Source organism: Akebia trifoliata, chromosome 1 (assembly GCF_017979445.1).
Source record: "Akebia trifoliata isolate Shusen 1 chromosome 1, ASM1797944v1, whole genome shotgun sequence".
Taxonomy (NCBI): Eukaryota; Viridiplantae; Streptophyta; class Magnoliopsida; order Ranunculales; family Lardizabalaceae; genus Akebia; species Akebia trifoliata.
Genome location: NC_141375.1, coordinates 24,090,621 through 24,111,523, shown reverse-complemented (window position 1 = coordinate 24,111,523; position 20,903 = coordinate 24,090,621). Strand labels below are relative to the sequence as shown.

The window sequence follows — 20,903 nt, the reverse complement described above, 5'->3', positions numbered from 1 at the left end:
GAATTTTGTAGTAAAAACTTGCCTAGAGCGATATAACCATATGTGCTCGCAACTGTAGTCCATAATGATGAATAGAGCTTTAAAATCCTAGTAATGCCAAAATTGGAAACACAAGCCTCAAATTCCGAATCGAATAAAATGTTTTTACTTAATATGGCTCGATGAATGATAGGCGGAGTGCAGTCATGATGTATGTAAGATTTAGCATAGGTTACACCATTGATGATATTTATGTTTATGATTAGGGAGCCAACGATTTATCCTATATGTTCAAAAAATAGAACTTGAAAAAGAAAAAAATTGCTCTGAGGCACGTAGTAATATACATTATGTTATAGACAGCAGATGTCCCCACTTCAATTAAACACGAAGATGTAGATGAGTTGCTGGCGAACTTGTCTTCAAGATACAACAGAGTCCAGTATTATCACAACTGTATAATTCCTCAAAATTTGTACTATTTTGAGAAAATTTGTCACACAGATTCTCGGATACACAAATGCCTCTTTTTTGTAGAAAGTTTGAATTATTATTATTTTTTAACATAATTGATCTCTATAAATAGATAACAATTACAAAACTTATATCCATTCCTAAATGGATTAAGAAACTCAATAGGAATAAAAACCATTGGAATCACTAGGCACGTATTCGGATCAAAGAATCCGTTAAGCACCCTGTGCACCATCAACTTTTTACCAATAATCCTTGGATTGCCAACTTTCCATGCCTCCCACCAGTTACATTAGAAACAATCAATCAGTTAAATGTGCAACCAAACAAGAAAAAAACAACAGGAATAATCCAAATCTTGGAGATGCATCCAAAGTTAAATAGAACAACAATAAATCAATTCTACAAAGGGAGAAAAAATTGAAGACTTGATTGCCATCATGTCTACAAAGGGAGAAAAAATCTCAATCGCTTTGACCATCAAAATGATCAGAAAATGGAAAGAAACTTATTGATGGATCCTGATATTTGGTGCTCTTGCATCATTTGCTATGTTGTTCTGTGCTAGTGCAAACAGTATCCCTGTTCCGGTTAGTGTATTCTCCATTCACTCATACTAAGCATCAATTGACATTCAAAGTGATAAACAAAACAAACAAAAAAAAAAAAAAACTAATTTGATTTATTCACATCTTGATGGAATCTTGGCCGTTCATTGACAGTTCTCAACATCGGTAGGGTCAGGTGCATTGACCCTTTTAAAGGCTTCACTAGCGGCTTGCATGATCTATGTACCTGGGGCAGCGTTTGCAAGCAACAGCACCATCTATACATTGTTTTCTGAAGTATGAAAACAAATTCTCCAAAAATAAATTCCAAAAATTTGTGAAATTCTCCAAATAAGACATATTGATTTAATCAACAAATGACCGATTAATTCAATTAATTGGCGATTTATCACAGCAAGTACTTCAACACCTTACCAATCCCTTTTTATTTCTTTTAAATCTTATTTGAAGTAGAAGTTTAAAATCAAAGATCGATCATAGTCACGATCGATGATTTAGACCACAGCATTGATCTAGACCATTCAACTTGGGGTACCACCTCTTACATGCAAAATGTGACAAGTCATCATATATAAAATTTGTGGTTGATTAATGAATCTTGTTCCTCCATTCGATTTTGTCGAAAGTCATATCTTATGTTAGAATAGGAAATATTCCCTAGGGATTCCCCAACAACTAATCCCTAGAAAGACCTAGGAAGACTGCACTTGTCTTGGTGTTAATAGTCTTGAGCCTTAGAAAAAGTCCATTATTTTGACGTTAGTGCGTTCATACCCACTTATTATTTCAATGAATATTTATTTTGGTCTTTTTCTCAATTTTTTAGAATCTTCAACTTATACGTTATTTATAATTTAATTAGAGAATTAATATTTTTAATCTAAATAGAGCAACAAGCTTTCTTCAGTGCCCATAAACACTCTCTCGTGATTTTAAAACTCATCTGAGATTGATATAACTCAAACGAGTCATTTCACGGAGGCAAACATATGAGACAATTTAAATCATCCATCACATTTAGTTGTCTGAGATGTGAAATGAGTCAACTGGGTTCCATATTTTGATAAATAAATAAATTATCATTTGTTAATTATTTAAATATTTGTTATCTATATAAAGTAAGGTCTTGGTATCATACACATAGTAACAAAAAACTCTGTTAAAAAAATAAATAATAATAAATGCTTTTTAAAGGGTATTTATTTATGAAAAATTGAAGTTGTAAGGGTCGAGAGGTGTGAAAAAAAATATAAGAACCAATCTTAGGTTGTAATTCCTTTTCTCAAAGTTAGGTTGTCATTTTTTATTTTTTTTTTAAATTTTACTGCCATTTTTGGTTTTATATGTCACGATATTGAGACAGGTGATTGAGTTTGATAGACAGACGCTAGTCCGACATGCTTTAAGCTAATAAAGCTATGCATCTTCCAAAATGTTTAATTAACATATTAATTATTTGACTGATTCAATTGGGATAAACAAACTACGAAAAACTTAGTTCATAGAAAGTAGATTTTGCGACACCGAACGCATGGTTGGCCGAGATTGTGGATTAGCATTTATACAAGCAAGAGCTAACATCAGTAAAGAAGCAATTTTGTCTTCAAATTGTTGATCGGTAGGAGGTGAAAGGCGTGGGTCTAACACATCCTTTAGCATTATTGTTGGATCACTTGAAGACCATAAAGACGATAGAAGTTCCTCAGGATGCCTCCCCATGATCACTTCTATGGTCAATACACCAAAGCTATAAACATCACATTTTTCAGTCACGATCATTGTACTTGCAAGCTCTGCACACAAAAACTAAATGTATTTAAATGAAATAAAGAAGGGCGTTTGGTTTAAACTTTAAAAAATTTACAAAACCAGATATAAACCCTTTTTATAAAAATGACAAAAAAAAAAAAAGTGGTGAATTTGTTGCTCTCAAAAAGTGGTAAATTCTTGACTTTTGGGGAAATCAAGGGTTTTCTGACATAGGTAAAAGGCAAGGGTTTTTCAAACAAAGAAAATTTGCCAATCTCTAATGGAAGACTGAAGTCAAGGTATCATTAATTTTAAAAACCATGGATATGTATTTAATTTACAATTAAAACAAGGAACTTAAGTTACCACTTGTTTTCAAAAATATTTAGAAGATTGGGGTAACCCCGATATGGTAATGAATCCTTTTTACCACAAAAAAAAAAAAAAAAGGTATTAGGTGTACTGGATTTATTTAAAATTACCTTTTATAGCCTTTGTACATGTATTTATTTGGAATTGGAAGAAAAAAAAACTTTAAAAGTAAATTTGAAAAATGCATGCACACCAGATACTTTGTTCGTAAAAGAAAATAAAAACAATTATCAAACAAAGGTTACCCTTTATATGTCATATACATATGGAATCCGAGAGATGTAAAAATAATTGTCACTTGTAGATGTCACTTGAACGTGACCTATATATATAGCATTGGGATTGAGGCACAACTATTTAAGTATTTATTATAACTTTTTTTTTACATTTTCTAGATGTCGTCCATTTTACAAGATCCAACAACATCCGGTGGTGGTATTGTAACAAATAGTTGTCCTTCTATTATATGTATGAGAAAAGGTTGCATGGAAGGAGGGACCATGTAGAGGTCTACATGGTCCCTCGGTCCACATTAGTACAAGTGACACCTCATCCCTCTTAATATGTGTATAGATTGGGTTTGAAAAAGAAAATCCAAAAAAAAAAAAAAATTTGGGCAGGGCCTTGAATTTGAAAATGGAAAATATTGAGTTTTCAGATTTAAATTTTAAATCCAATAGTGAAAAAAAAAAAAAAATTCTCTTTTTAAACATTTTCTCTTTTGGAAGTTCATAAAATTTCATGCTCTACATACATGTGATACTTGATGGTGGTTTTGGACGCCACATTGGCTTGTGGTCCATAGAGATTGATGACCATTCGGTCTATATAACCCCATATATGTACATATGGGTTGGGATCCGTTGATCTCAAATCTTTAAATACAAAATCCAATGGTTGAGATTTATGAGTATCTTGATAACACAAATCTCAGAAATGATTATCCTGAGGATAAATCTCAACCATTGGATTTTTAATTTGAAGGGTTGGGATCATATGTTTTTATCATGAGTCATTCTTATGAGTCAATGAATCCTAACCCTATATATATACACACCAGATGGTTCAAGGGACAATAATTGTGACAATAGTTTGTTGTAAACTACTTTTGATGGGGTTAGAAGTTTCATGATGGACTGATTTTTGATGAGGAAGATCTAACCCCATTTTACAAGTTGAAGAATCGTGGACCGTCAATTTTTTTGTAAACCACTTTTGATGGAATTAGTAGTTTCTAAATAGGTTGATTTTTGGTAAGGATGATCTCTATGGTGAAAAAATCATCCTCACCGACAATCAGTCCATTTCAAAACTTCTAACACATATAAAACAAAATTCACTATCGCAATTGTTGTCTCTTGAAGCGACACAAGGATGAGGGTTGAACTCAAAACCTCTCCAAGCCACTGCGTGTGCGTTTATATATATTAAACGTATAACATGTTTATCTTGGTTCTTGTGTGCATTATTTACTAAAATACCTTCTAACTTTTTTAGATTAAATAAGAGACCTAATGAAAAATTCTAACAATTCTACAAATTAAAATATTAAAAAAGAGAATTTTGTAGTAGAAACTTGCCTGGGGCAATATAACCATATGTGCCTGCAATTGTAGTCCATAATGATGAATCGAGCTTTAAAAGCCTAGCAATGCCAAAATCGGAGACACAAGCTTCAAATTCCGAATCCAATAAAATGTTTTTGCTTGATATGTCTCGATGAATGATAGGTGGAGTGCAGTCATGATGCATGTAAGATATAGCATGGGCTATACCATTGATGATATTCACTCTCTTACCCCAATCTAATTCTGTTGCTCTTCCCTCATTGCAGAGAATTTTATCTAGGCTACCCCTTTCCATATATTCGTAAACCAAAAACGTGTGTCGTTTGTGAGAGCAAAACCCGAAAAGTTTCACAATGTTTCGATGTCGAATTTCTGTTAAAACTTGTATTTCATTCGCAAAACACTTCATATTGTCTAACTCCTCGTCTTCCTGCGTACAAAGCTTCTTTATAGCTAAAACATGACTTGATAACTCTGCCTTGTAAACTCGTCCATGTCCTCCCACCCCCGTACAATATTTGTCATCGAAATCTTCTGTGGCTTCAATTATGTCTTCGTATACAACCTTTCCATCATAATTCCATATTGCAAATATATCCTTACTGCTTGATGCAATATCAGTCTTCTTTATGCTTCTCAGTTTTATTCGTCGACGAAAAAGATAGAAGACCCCGACTAGAATAAGAACCAATGTGCCTAGGAGTGAGCCAACAACGACGACAAGTAATTTGTGTATATTTTTTCGAACACCCATATTTATAGATCGATTGCAAGGCGACAATGAGCCAAATTCACTGCATAAACCTTTATTATTACTGAATGCCTCCGATGAAGCGTTTCGAAAAGCTTTGCTATCAGGAAGACGACCCTCTAACTCATTATTCGATAAATCGATGGATGACAAGCTAAGCATATCACTTAAAGAATTAGGAATGGAACCAACAAGTTTATTGTGGGAAAGATTCAAGCGTACTAACATAATCAAATTTCCCAGTTGTGGTGATATCTTCCCAGTGAGCGAATTTAGACTGAGATCTAGTAACTCTTGTAAGGCTCTCAGATTGCCAATCTGATATGGGATGTTTCCTACGAAATTGTTTTTGCTTAAGCTCAAATACCTTAATTTCGAGCAATTGCCCAATTGCTCTGGAATCTTTCCAACTAGCTTATTCATTGAGAGGTCGAGGGATTCCAAATTGGATAATCTTCCGATTTGTAATGGTACTTCCCCTGAAAGTTGGTTATCATTCAAGTTCAAATAAAACAAAACAGACAATCTACTCAACTCCTTTGGAATCTCTCCTACAAATTGGTTTGAAGAAAGATCAAGCATTTGTAGTTGAGTTAATTTGCCTAACTCATTTGGTATACGACCACTGATCTTATTACCATGGATTTTCAGAGCTGTCAAGTTTTGATAGTCTCCCCAATTTGGTGAGAGAATACCAGATAATCTATTGAAACTCAAATCAATATAATTCAGAGTTGGACACAAGCCAAAGGCTAAGGATAAATTTCCATCGAGTTGGTTCCCTTCAAGTCGAACTCGAAATAAGCTTGTGCAATTTACCAAGCTTTTTGGAATCGGACCCATGAAGTAGTTGTTATTTGCACTGAAATGTTTTAATGACCCGCTTTTACACACTTGTTGTGGTAAGTAGCCTGATAAGTTGTTATAAGACAAAGCGAGAACAGAGAGAGATGAAAGATTTCCAATTTCTTGAGGTAATGAACCAGATAATCGATTTTCAAACAAAACCAGTTCTTTTAAGTTCTTCAAAGTACCAATGCCAGAAGGGATTAGTCCTGAAAGAGAATTATTAGAAAGGTCTAGATACGAGAGGTCGCTCAAATTACCAAAAGATGGAGGGATGGAACCAGATATTTGATTTCCCTGAAGAAACAGATCGACTAAGTTCGTCAATGAACCAATGTTAGGAGGGATTGGTCCTGAAAGAGAAGTTTGAGTAATGCACAATTTAGTAAGTTTGCTCAAATTCCCAAAAGATGGAGGGATGGGTCCAGTTAATGGATTTTCAAAAAGGCGCAAATCGATTAAGTTCCTCAAAGCACCAATGTTTGAAGGGATTGGTCCAGAAAGTGAATTTCGTTGAAGGGATAGAGTCGAGAGCTTGCTAAAATTAACAAAAGATGGAGGGATGGGACCAGATAATTTATTTTCAAAAAGACGTAGATCGATTAAGTTCCTCAAAGAACCTATATTAGGAGGGATTGGTCCAGAAAGAGAATTTTGATAAAGGTATAAAATGGTAAGTTTGCTCAAATCACCAAGAGATGGAGGAATGGAACCAGATAATTGATTTTGAGATAGGTCCAATTTCACTAAGTTTTTCAAAGTACCAATGTTAGAAGGGATTGGACCAGAAAGAGAATTTTGAGTAAGGTATAGTATGATAAGATTACTCAAATTCCCAAAAGATGGAGGGATGGGACCAGATAATTGATTTTCAAAAAGACGTAAAGTGGAAAGCGTACTCAAATTACCAAAAGATGGAGGGATAGGACCTGATAATTGGTTTGTAGAGAGTTCTAATTCAATTAAATTCCTCAAAGAACCTATATTAGGAGGGATTGGTCCAAAAAGAGAATTCTGATAAAGGTATAAAAGGGTAAGTTTGCTCAAATCACCAAAAGATGGAGGAATGGAACCTGATAATTGATTTTGAGATAGGTCCAATTTCACTAAGTTCTTCAAAGTACCAATGTTAGAAGGGATTGGACCAGAAAGAGAATTTTGAGTAAGGTATAGTATGATAAGATTATGCAAATTCCCAAAAGATGGAGGAATAGGACCTGATAATTGGTTTGTAGAAAGATCTAAACCAATTAAGTTACTTAAAGTACCCATGTTTGAAGGGATTGGACCAGAAAGAGAATTATGAGTAAGGTATAGTATGATAAGATTACTCAAATTACCAAAAGATGAAGGGATGGTACCAAATAATCGATTATCATAAAGATCAAGAATAGTGAGTTTTGAAAGTGTACCAATATGCATGGGGATGGTACCCGTGAGTCCGTTCTCACTTAGATTTAGATGAACAAGATTTGGGAAGGAAGAGAAATTTAAGTGGTCAAGCTTACCTTGTAAACCCATGTTCGAAAGGTTTATTTCAGTTATGCTTCCGACCTCGTTACAAGCTATCCCGAGCCACTTGCATGGGCTTGACGCAGTAGTACTGTTATGATCTATTGTCCATGAACTTAAAATAACTTGACTTTGAAGACTGTCTTTCCATTTGAGAAGGGCTTTAATTTCTGATTCAAATGTTGTTTCTGTTTTGCAAGAAACAAACAGAAACCATACAATTACTAACAATGCAAGGGAGAAATATTTCTCGAAATAGGCCATTGGCTGTGGGTGTGACTCATGGTAGCCAATACCCTTTGGGACTTATTTATAGAGTATTGTTGGCATCACTTTAAAATGTACATCGATTCACATGTTGCTGACGTGGTGGTATGCATGGAACCATAGATGCTTTTCACTCAGTATCTCAATGAAAAGCATCTATGGTTCTGTACTTGTCCACATCAGCAAAGATGCTTTTTATCGAGATACAAGTGAGAAAAGTGCGATATGAGGTACCAGCTTGAGTTCACTCCAACACGACTCTTCTATTTTATTTTATATATTAATTTTTTTTTTTGTTGCCGTATGTATATGTTGTCCTTCTCTACTTGTCTCTATATAGTGAGGCGTACTGATAAAGTTGGGCAAATTTTCAAGTTATCAGTGCCACGTGGCAAGTTTTTGCACTCCAACAAAATGTGGATTAAGTCAACTCACGATTAAGCCGTCCCACGTTATAGAGTTATCGTGGTTACTCTCACAAATGTCTGGTTAATTATAAAAACACTCCAAAAATTAATAATGGCAACCCACACCATAGTTCTAATCATCTTCATTAAAAATCAATTCATTCCAAAACTTTTAATCCATACAAGACAAAACAATTCGGCTATGGTGTGGGTTGCTCTTATTAATTTGTGGGGTGTTTGTATAATATTAACCTTTATCAATTAATTAGCGATATGTAATAATCTTATCATTCAACTTCAATTTTTATTTTCTTCAACATTCAATTCTCAAGAAAATATAGATTTTCAAGAAGTTTGAAGAAGATGGAATTGGAAAAGAAATAAAAAAAATATCATCTGGAAATTATTTCTTGCTGAAACTCTCACAATTTAACATATACAAATCAATCAAACTAAACCTCCGTCTAAGAGTGGTCAAAGGCGACTTGGCAAGATAGTCATGGTGAATCATCCATCGCGTGGTCCCAATGGGTTAGAAAACAATTCTTTAGCTCAATAGAAAAGCCTTTTTAGTTGGATTTTCTTTCATCCTTAGAAAATGTCATTCAAAAATATAGAATAATTATAAAGCACATTATGTGGTACTATATATAATTAAGTAGTATAGAAAATTTCTGGCTAACTTAAACTACATCGGCATTCGATTACTGTAGCAAATATAATTCTTTACCACACCCAATACCTCGTAAATCTGATTTAATAATATAAAAAATAGAAAAAAGATTTCTTTCGTGAAAAATTTATCAAAACATGCACGATATATCTATTATTTATCAAAATGGAGCACGATATATCTATTATTTATCAAAATGGAGCACTATACATCTTATTTACCAAAATGGTAAAAGTAATAATTTTTCTATTTTGCTATTGAAAATAGTTTTTTTTGTTGAAAGGATCATTTTGACATGACAACAGAATGTATATTTTACAATGTTAAAAAGAGCATTCTGCCATGAGATTAGAATATATTTTATATAATATCAGAAGTATATATCTTATTTACCAAAATGGTAAAAATAGTAGTTTTCCTATTTTTGCTATCGAAAATATTTTTTCTATCAAAAAGAGCATTTTGACATAACATAGGAATGTATTTTATACAATGTTAAAAAGAGTCTTCTACCATAAGATTAAAATATATTTTATATAATATCAAAAGAGTCCTTCTGACATGAGATTAAAATGTCTTTTATTTTTAACCCTGCAAAAAATCTCAAAATTAGGTAAGGTTTCTCTATCCAAGACCCTTGATCAAGTTAGAAAGTTTCAAGAGTACAATTGTAAAATGTTGCTGCCCATATTTTACCATAACATGATTACTATCACTAGTCTAAGATCAGCTTTCAGCCGAGTACTCCTTATATTAAGTTTTAAAATTCAATTTGATTCAAGCTTATAGTTCAATGATTTTTTGCTACAAGAAATATTATGGTAGTAAACAGAAACCAGATTATAACCACTCATATAAATATCCATCTAGTGCCCACAAAATAGGCCATTCTCCTCACACTTATAACTTCATATTCATTAAATAACAACAAAAATTAGGGCATCCAGTCTATTTATTTAGTGAACAAAGTTTTTCTTTGGTTTTTTCCTCAATGAAATGGTGTTAAATAAAGGATTTGGAGACAAAGTTGAGTGGGTGATTATTTTTGCCCATTGAACTCTATTTGGTGATCAATTATTTGACTGATTTAATTGGGAGAAACAAAATAGGAAAAACTTAGTTCATAGAAAGTAGATTTTGCGACACCGAACGCATGGTTGGCCGAGATTGTGGATTAGCATTTATACAAGCAAGAGCTAACATCAGTAAAGAAGCAATTTTGTCTTGAAATTGTTGATCGGTAGGAGGTGAAAAGCCTGGGTCCAACACATCCTTTAGCATTATTGTTGGATCACTTGAAGATCATAAAGACGATATAAGTTCCTCGGGATGCCTCCCCATGATCACTTCTATGGCCAATACACCAAAGCTATAAACATCACATTTTTCAATCACGACCATTGTAAGCTCTGCATACAAAAACTAAATGATAAAGAAGGGTGTTTGGTTTAAACTTAAAAAGATTTACAAAATCAGATATAAACCATTTTTATAAAAATGAGAAAAAAAAAATGGTGAATTTTTTGGTTTTATAAAGTGGTGAATTCTTGACTTTTGGAAAAATCAAGGGTTTTTTGAAAGATGTTGAAGGCAAGGGTTTTTCGAAGAAAGAAATTTTGCCAATCTCTAATGGAAGACTGAAGTCAAGGGTTATATATCATTAATTTTAAAAACCATGGATATGTATTTAATTTACAATTAAAACATGGAACTTAAGTTATCACTTGTTTTCAAAATATTTAAAAATTAGGGTATCCCCTATATGGTATTGAATCTCTTTTATAAAAAAAAAAAAAGTTTTAGGTGTACTTGATTTATTTAAAATTACCTTTTATAACTTTTGTACCTCTATTTATTTGGAATTGGAAGAAAAAAAAAAGCTTAAAAGTAAATTTGAAAAATGCATGTATATCAGATACCTTGTTCGTAAAATTACCCCCTATATGTCATGTACGTATGACATCCGAGAGATTTACAAATAGTTGGTACTTGTAAATATCTCTCGATCGCAACATATATATAGATAGAGAGAGAGAGTTGGGATTGTGTTCGAGTTGTAGATTGCAGATATAAAATGAACAAATAATACTAAACTTTGGCGAACAACGTTCGTTCCACAGAGACAACAGTGATTCGGATCTTCTTTCGAATTGAAACCAAAACAAATTAAAAATAGGGTATAGAAATTGCAGTTAAGAAGTAAAATAAAATTGAAGCTAGAGTAAAAATTAAAGCAATGTAAGAGTTAGAAAGATCAATTCAACATTTGCAAGTTATCTTTGAAATCTAAATAATTCTAATTCGATCACAATCTACGTAACAAATCATTGTTCATGGATCAAAAGATAATTCAGTTAAGTCTTGTAGATGAATCCAATAGTATAGGTGAATATTGAATCAAGATGGTATTATCAGATTTCTATCTCAAATTGTCACTAAGCATGATTAAGTTTGATCTCATTTAAGCATAAATTATCAAAGTGAGAACAATCAATACAAATCGAATAATTCAAACTTAATAAACTTTACATAAGCACAATTAAAAGATGTATAATAGAATTGTTTAAACAAGATCAAGATAAACTTGCTCCGGTATCCTTGACCTCTTTATAGAAAGTCTATCTGATCATTGCGAGGAACAAATTACAACAATAGTAAAATAGAGAAAATATGGTGGAGAAGAGGATGAGATGATTTTGTGTTGCAATTTGATTCCAAAAACCAACTTGAAACTCTTTGATTACACAACTTGAAAATAAACCAAGAACAAGATTAAGGTTATAAGAATAAATAAAAAGAAAAGAGAAGAGATAATTCTTTTAGCTCTCACTCTAAAATAACTCTCTCTCACAAAACAAAAATACATAGTGAAATTAGGAAAAAGAAGAGGAATACTTTTCTTTGAGACAACCCTTCTACTTATAGAATTTCTTTCGAGTTCCGGGTCAAATTTGTTTTAGTTGAAGCGAGACAAATCCATCATTACAACAACCAAAGGGTCTAGAAGTTTCAGTACGAATCTCAAGGCTAATCTTCCTAGGATTACCATTGAGCACCACAAGGTGACTACAACACGATGACATGACGAATTTTTGCTCTGAGATTTGGGTGGATGATCCATCTTGGCTCGAGCATTGTAATGAAAATTATTTCCATTTTTATTCATCTTCGAATTTGCCCTTTTTACCTGCAATTAGTAAGAAATTTTATTCGCTCAATGATTTTGACATTTTTTACAATTTGTTTTTATTTAAGGAGAAATAGCAATCACGTGCCGATAATCCTTGTGTAATTACGGTCCCAAAAATGACTTTATGGGACCTTATCAGATTGGGCGACAACTATTTGTCATAACTTTTTTTACATTTCCCGGATGTTGTCTATTTTACAAGATCCAGCAACATCCGGTGGTATTGTAAAAATCATTGTAACAAATAATTGTCCCTCGATCATATATATATATGAGAAAATGTTGCATGGACCAAGGGACTATGTAAAGCATGAACCGAGGTATATATGGTCCCTCGGTCCACATTAGTACAAATGACACATCATCCCTCTTAATTTGTGGTCTAGATTGGGTTTGGAAAAGAAAATCCTAAAAAAAAAAAATTGGGCACGATCTTGAGTTTGAAAATGGACAACTATTGAATTTCCGGATTTAAATTTTAAATCCTCGCCAAAAATCTGCTCATTCTGAAACTTCTTACCCCATTTTACAAGTTGAAGAATCGTGAACTGTCAATTTTTTTGTAAACCACTTTTGATGGAATTAAAAGTTTATAAATAGGTTGAATTTTGGTGAGGATGATCTCTATGGTGAAAAAATCATCCTCACCGACAATAAGCCCATTCTGAAACTTCTAACACATATAAGACAAAATTAATTATCACGGTTGTTGTCCCTTGAAGCATCACAAGGAGGAGGGTTGAACTCAAAACCACTCCAAGCCAATGTGTGTGTGTCTATATATTAAACGTATAACATGTTTATCGTAGCTTCTTGTGTGCTTTGTTTACTAAAATACCTTCAAACTTTTGTAAAACAAAAATAGGGCCCATCAAACCAAACTATATTCAGAATAAATAAGAGAATATTTATATGGTGTAAATTTCCATTTGTGTGCTACCTAATGAAAAATTCTAACAATTCTACAAATTAAAATATTAAAAAAGAGAAGGAGTTGAAACTTGTCTGGAGCGATATAACCATATGTGCCTGCGATTGTAGTCCATAATGATGAATCAAGCTTTAAAATCCTAGTAATGCCAAAATCAGAGACACAAACCTCAAATTCCGAATCCAATAAAATGTTTTTGTTTGATATTTTTCAATGAATGATAGGCGGAGTGCAGTCATGATGCATGTAAGATACAGCATGGGCTACACCATTGATGACATTCATGTTTATGGTTAAGGAGCCAATGATTTGTCCTATATGACTTAAAAGTTTCGGATTGAATTGATTTTTTTTGTGAGAATGTTATGGTGAAGAGATCATCCTCACAAAAAATCAGCCCAATCTTAAACTTCTCAATCCATCAAAAGTGATTAAAATTGTGGACCGTTGACTTTTTACCAATAATCCTTCGATTGCCAACTTTCCATGCATCCCACCAGTTATATTAGAAACAATGGATCAATTAAATGTGCAACCAAACAAGAAAAAAACAACTGGAACAATCCAAATCTTGGAGATGCATCCAAAGTTAAACAAGAACAACAATAAAAACCATTCTAATCTCCTCATTTGGGGACAGAAGATCGAAGAGTTGATCGCCATCATGTCTACAAAGGGAGAAAAAATCCCGATCGATTTGACCATCGAAATGATTGGAAAATGGAAAGAGACTTATGGATGGATCCCGATATTTGGTGCTCTTGCATCATTTGCTATGTCGTTCTGTTCTGGTGCGAACAGTATCCCTGTTCCGGTTAGTGTATTCTCCATTCACTCATACTAAGCATCAATTAACATTCAAAGTGATTTAAAAAAATAATAATAATTTGATTAATTCACATCTGATTACAAAAATCTTGATGTATTCTTGGCCGTTCATCAACAGTTCTCAACATCGGTAGGGTCAGGTGCATTGACCCTTTTAAAGGCTTCACTGGCAGCTTGCATGATCTATGTCCCTGGGGCAGCGTTTGCAAGCAACAGCACCATCGATGCATTGTTTTCTCAAGTATGTAAACAAATTCTCAAAAAGAAAAAAAATCAAAAATTTGTAAATTCTCCAAATAAGACAAATTGATTTAATCAATGAATGACCGATTAATTGAATTAATCGGTGATTTATTGATTAATAGCTCATGAAATTTCCCTAAATTTATCCGAATTGACCATGAACCCACAACCACATTGATCCAAATCATAGGGTGGACCTTAACCTTCCATAAATGGGTGGTCTAGATCGAAACGAGTAGCTTATTATTTTCATCTTTGTCTTGCAGACCCTTGAAGAAACTCAACCTTGTGAAGGTTTTTTAATGTGGAGTATGGTGATCGTTCTCCTCACAGCAAGTACTTCAACACCTTACCAATCCCTTTTTATTTCTTTAAATTAAATCTTATTTCAAGTAGAAATTTAAAATCAAAGATCATAGTCATGATCGATGATTTCGACCACAGCATTGATCTAGACCATTCAACTTGGGTTCCTCCTTTCAATTTTGTCGAAAGTCATATCTTATGTTAGGCAAATTCTAGTGCATTGGACACTTGACGAACTGTCGAAATAGGAAATATTCCCTAGGGATTCCCCAAAACTAATCCTTAGAAAGACCTAAGAAGATTGCACTTCTCTACCCATTTTGTTGGTCCATTATTTTGATGTTAGTGTGTTTATACCCACTCATTATTTCAAATAATATTCATTTTGGTCTTTTTCTCAATTTTTTGAATCTTCAACTTACACGTTATTTATAATTTTTAATTAGAGAATTAATATTTTTAATTTGAATAAAGCGACAACCTTTCTTCATTTCACATAAACACTCTCTCATGATTTTAAAACTCATCTGAGACTGATATAACTCAAGCAAGTCATGTCATTCTCAGAGGCAAACATACGAAACAGTTTAAATCATCCATCACATTTAGTCGTCTGAGATTTGAAATGAGTCATCGAATTGGCCTAGTCAACTCGATTCCTTATTTTGATAAATTAATTAATTAATTATCTTTTTAATTATTTAAATGATTGTTATAAAGTAAGGTTTTGGTATCATACACATAGTAACAAAAAACTCCGTTAAAAAAAAATACGTTTTAATGTTTTAAACACGACCTTTACGTTTTAAACATCTATATATATATATTTTTTTTAAATAAATTTAATTTAATTTAAAATAAAAATAAACCATTTTCTATAGATTAATGTTTGAGTGAACTCAGTGGGGGACACACGGGGGACATCTTGACGTGGTGGCAGGTGCATGCCCATAGATGCATTTTCTCCGAGATACAAGTAAAACGCATACAAGGATATGTTCGTGCCACCACATCTAAGTGTCCCCCTCTAAGTCACTCTAGCACGACTCTTTTTTATAATATGATTAATTCCTATGGCCTTATGTGTGTTTGTACTTTGGTTCATCGTTTCATGCAGGATTTGATGTATACATGTTTTTTCAATAGCGTGTTATTTTGCTCAAAAGATACATTGACATGTGGTTATATTTTTTTTATCATTATAAAATGTGTAATTATGTTTAATGTATTACATAGTTAAAAATATATTGTAAACTTAAAATAAATGTTTAATGTATTATATACTTTACATTACGGATACATTTTTCATAATTTTTCCGACTTTTTCTCATTTTCTCCATTTTTCCCAAAGTTTTCCCTTATCATTTCAAAACAGTACTCCAACTAGGTGACTTTGACTCATTTCATAGTTTTAAAATCATATTATCGTATATCTTGATAGGTAATGCCATAAGATTACTACATTTTTTTAATATGTCCATTTTTAGATTTATATTTCTTAACGAAATCAGGTGAATGGACGAAAGAAAGTCAACTGATTGAATGGTTGTGATCTGATCATTATCAACTAAAAAGATCTTCCTGGGGGTGGAGGTTCCATGGAGTGAAATTTTTTTCCTTTTTCATGATTTACTAAGGAAATTTAATTTTCCTTGGAACAGCAATTTGGCTTGCACTAGCAACATACATGGAATTACCAGTTTCATCTCAACAATCAATGCAGGGTGCCCTCTTGGGAACCATGTTTGTCACAAATGGGGCTAGCTTCTTACCCACACAGAGCAAGGTAAGGAAATATTTTCATTTTTTTTTTTTTTTTAAACTTTGTCAAATAAAAGATCTCCCACTATCTAGTTTTCTAGAAAATACTTGAGTCCTACCATCCCTACTAGGGTAGTAAGGATTTCACCCTCACTAAGGGTCCTTGGGTTCAACTTGGAAAAAAATAAAAAATAAAAAATTGCTCACTGAAATCTAGGATCCACAAATCACTAAGGGTCCTTGGGCTCAACTTAGAAAAAAAAAAAATTTGCTCACAGAAATCTAGGATCCACCAATCACTTGCCCACGTGTATTGAATGACATTCCTAATTTACCGAAGTACCCTTATTAGTTATAAAACTACCCTTGTATACTTGACGTGGCAAACACAGAGAGTCTGTGAGCAAAAAAACGACTCCTCAACTTGTGGCATCCAAAAATATGAAATTATTTTGCACCGTTGAATTAAAATTTTAAGTTATGCGGAAGTTGAGTAGCCGTCCATTTTTAAAACCTTTAATAAAGTTATAAAAGAAAAATGTTTTTCAATTTTTTTTCTTCTCCAGATCTGAGTTTTTCCAAGCAACTTAAAGGGCTGTGGTGATGGATGGCTGAAGTGGTAATCCATTTGAACAAAATAACCCTTTGTAAGGCCCAAATCTTTATGAAGTTAGTTAGAAAAATGTTTCTCAAAATACTATTTTTGAATTTTAATGCTTTTATTGCCACACCAACTTTTACTAAGAGCACTCCAATATGTATGCTAATTCTTTTTAAATGTCACGTGAATTGGTGTGCTCTTAGTAAAAGTTGGTGTGGCAAACTTTCTCTCTCTCTCTCTCTCTCTCTGAGAAAACTAGAAGCTGTGAATCAAATATGATATAACAATTATAATGTGGCCAAGTAGACCATTAGATGGGATACACTTTTTATTTTTATGGAGAAGTACAATCATATATCCCAAGGCATACAGATCTGCTGTTCTCGAACTTGTCCATGTGAGGGAGTCAATTGAATATGCCACCCGACGAGTCATATTATCAGGACTAAAAATCAAATTCATAAATCTTACCATGCCGTTCGATATATAATTTTGGAGAATGCTGGAGTGACATTAAAATTGACATTATTTCACACATTGCTGACATAGATGTGGGTACCAACAATGCTTTTCATTGAGATATGGGTGAAAAGCAGTTATGGAAATGTGTGCACCTCCATGTCAGCAATGTATGAAAGGATGTCAACAATGACTAATTTTTAATGTCACTCTAGCACGACTCTATTTCTTTATTTTTTATTTTTTATCTCAACATTGGGATCCAATCTCCATCCTAGGTCAAAAAAAAAAAAAAAAATGGGAGGAGACGAGTGTTAAATCATGAGTTCATAATTTATTTATTATTTTTCATTATAAAATCATATATCTAACTATATAAAATATGCATAGATATATTGTATAGCATACATGGTTTCAAAACTCGTCCGAGACAGAGACGTATTGTCCGAATCGTCTCAATATTAGGCATGAATGAGACGGACACACAAGTCAATTTCTAGAATGAGATTTAATACCTCACATTTATTATTGAAAATTTTGGACGAGACATCTCGAACGTATCAAAAAACTTGTCTGAGACAACTCAGTATCATGCATGGATGAGACAAGACGTGAATCCGAGTTTTAAAACCATGATAGTATAGTAGCAGGCTGGGCTAGACATTATTAGGACCCAGTCCGGCCAGATTTGAAGGCCCAATTGACAGCCCTTGAGCGTGGAGGTTTTTTGCACTGTGAGTGAACACATATAAAAGCTCATTAATAGTAATATTATCTAAATGGATTGTCTCATTTGCAGAATAAAAATCACAAATTCATTTGGATTTTCATGGAATGGATTGTCTCTCCATTGATCGCTTGTGTGAGCGCATTCTGCTTCTTTGGATTCTTGAAAATCGTGGTGCTTCGCCAAGAAAATCCCAAGAAACGAATCCTTATCTTTCTCCCATTTTACTATGGACTCTCAGCAGGATTACTATGTCTCTTTATCATGTATCAGGTTTCTTATCTCAACCTTAATTGGATGTGTTTGTGTTTTTGTTTAAAACGAGGAAAATAAAGTGTGAGCTAAATTTTCAAAATAAAATAAGGCCATTTGGAATGCTTTCTTGTAAAATGTGAGCTAAATTTTCAAGCTTAATTGTGTGTGTGTTTTTAATGTTTTTTTAAATATTTTAGAAACCTTAGTTATAATTCAACCATCTTTCTCTACTTTTTGGGCAACATAACATGCTATTGTATTTAGTTTGTTAATTTGTTTATATTTTCATGCTATTAAAGTCAAAAGAATTTCAATAATTTGTCTTCAAAATTATTTTATTTCTGATCTTGTCATGCTCAAGGGTTGATTATTTTGGAAGTCAACTATAATATGAAGCTCATGAATATATATTTGATGTCTATATCTTTGTTTGACTTGTTTTAAAATATTTTGATTTCAGGTCATTCCACATATAGGAACTCTTGAGAGATGGGAAATTGGAGTTGCTGTTACATTGGCCACCTTGATTGGAGCTCTACTATCTTTGGTAAAATATTCTACCTTTCATTAACAATCAAAATAAAATGCAAATGAAAGATAAATAAAGCACCGACACAAAATTTACGTGATTCGCCAAGATTGTTTATGTGAAGAACCCTTTAAGAATTTTTTTTTTTTTTTTTTTTTTGAAACTTCTAACATGGAATCTCTAAAGAAGTTAAAAAAATTTTGTTTTCTGAATGTTTCAAGTTCCAACGTACGGGACTTCTTAAAAAGTTTTAGTTTTTGAACCAAACAATAAAAATCTCTTAAGAATATTTTTTTCTTTTGAGGAAGCCTTCTCTCAATGATACTTTAGGCAATCACCTAAGTTGCCTTAAAATGGAGTCGACCCTACGTACACACCCCAAAACAAGGTGAATGTGAATTTATAATCAAAAGATGAACAATATTCGGGACCCTATTCATTAATTTAGTAAAATAATTTCCTATAAATTTTAGTGCTTTAATCAGATGTTTTACGGGTTGGATCCTTTTTTTATTGATAAGTTAGGGTTGATGGGACCCTCCCAAAAAACACTACTAACGAATGTAATTACAGATAAGGTCTTCCTCTAAAATTCATTGAAGCTCTTAAGGAATACTAGAAATTTCTGCAATTACAAAAGAAAAATTATTAAAGTAAGTCCCCAATCGGGCTAAAAAATTTGCAGCTCTATTGGTTTCTTTCCAAAAGAATTCGAAGGAACTTGTTGCAAAAGTATGAAATCGATTTTGAATCTTCTTAACCATCTCAAAATATTTCTAAGACACTTCAATCTCCTTCTTTATACATTGAATTGAGTACTAAGAATCCGAACTATCAATGATTTGTGGGTTGGATCTTGAATCTAAAACATACATGCATTAACGGTTGTCTTTTTGAATTTTTTGCTCTACCATAGTTTGTGTTGGTTCAATTGAATGGAAGAAGATTAGACGACGTTAATAGAAATTCAAATTCCAATCATTTGATGGAAAATATGGATGAAGCACAAAGCATGAAAAATTTGGAAGATGCCGATACAAAGTTCGAAGATGTCTTGAAAGAATTCATGGAAATGAGAGTACTCGATACCGTCTACGAAGAAGACGAGCGAAGTTTATCATCACCAATTGGAAACCCAGCTTCTTCAGATAATTTACCTTCATCTTCTCAAGTTGTTTCGGACCAATGTACACCATTCAGACAACTTCTTGAGTCTACACCAAATCGACTTGTTCAAACAAGAAAGTTTATAAAGATGGAGAAAACAACATCAAGAGAGAGATTCTTTAACTTCTTTAGTGAGCTTAGAAGATCTACTTTCCATCCTGTAAGTCCTCTTTAATTTTTCTTAGATATCAGATGGATTGATTCATGCAGCTAGTACTATTGCTTTTATCACAACTATTTTCTTCTTTCTTAATAAACAAAATCATTATTCTCATACTTATATTCTTGTTATTATTTGCTATCTTCACATAGGTTGTTATATAGAATAGCTGCATCAATTAGTATCATTTCAAGAGGAATCAATGTAGATATATAATTAACCACCATTGATTTGTATTTGTCGTTTATTTATTGGGTTAGATGTCTTGGATCTAGTTGGTGATTGATCTTTGGGGCATTTTTGTAAATGTAAATTTTAAAATTTAAAAAAAAAAAAAAAAAAAAAAAAAAAATCAATGCACAACAATAAGATACCTTAAGTTTTTTGCATCAAACGACAAAATAATAATTGCTTTTTAAAGGGTATTTATTTATGAAAAACTTAAGTTATAAGGGTTGAGAGGCGTGAAAAAAATATAAGAACAAATCTTAAGTTGTAATTCCTTTTCTCAAAGTTAGGTTGTCATGTTTTTTTTCTTTTTTTCTTTTTTCTCATAGATTTGGATGCGCGATCTTTTAA

General features: G+C 32.7%; 1 protein-coding gene across 1 annotated transcript; it reads right to left on the bottom strand.

Moving 5' to 3' along the window:
- Positions 1 to 2,516: 2,516 nt before the first annotated feature.
- LOC147411108 (uncharacterized) lies at positions 2,517 to 8,088 on the bottom strand. Its single transcript, XM_086431203.1, has 2 exons — positions 4,724 to 8,088; positions 2,517 to 2,815 (listed from the first exon to the last, which is right to left on the bottom strand). The coding sequence occupies exons 1-2, from the start codon at positions 8,082 to 8,084 to the stop codon at positions 2,517 to 2,519; spliced, it is 3,660 nt and encodes a 1,219-aa protein (XP_086287329.1). The 5' UTR covers positions 8,085 to 8,088.
- Between the last annotated feature and the right edge of the window lie 12,815 nt (positions 8,089 to 20,903).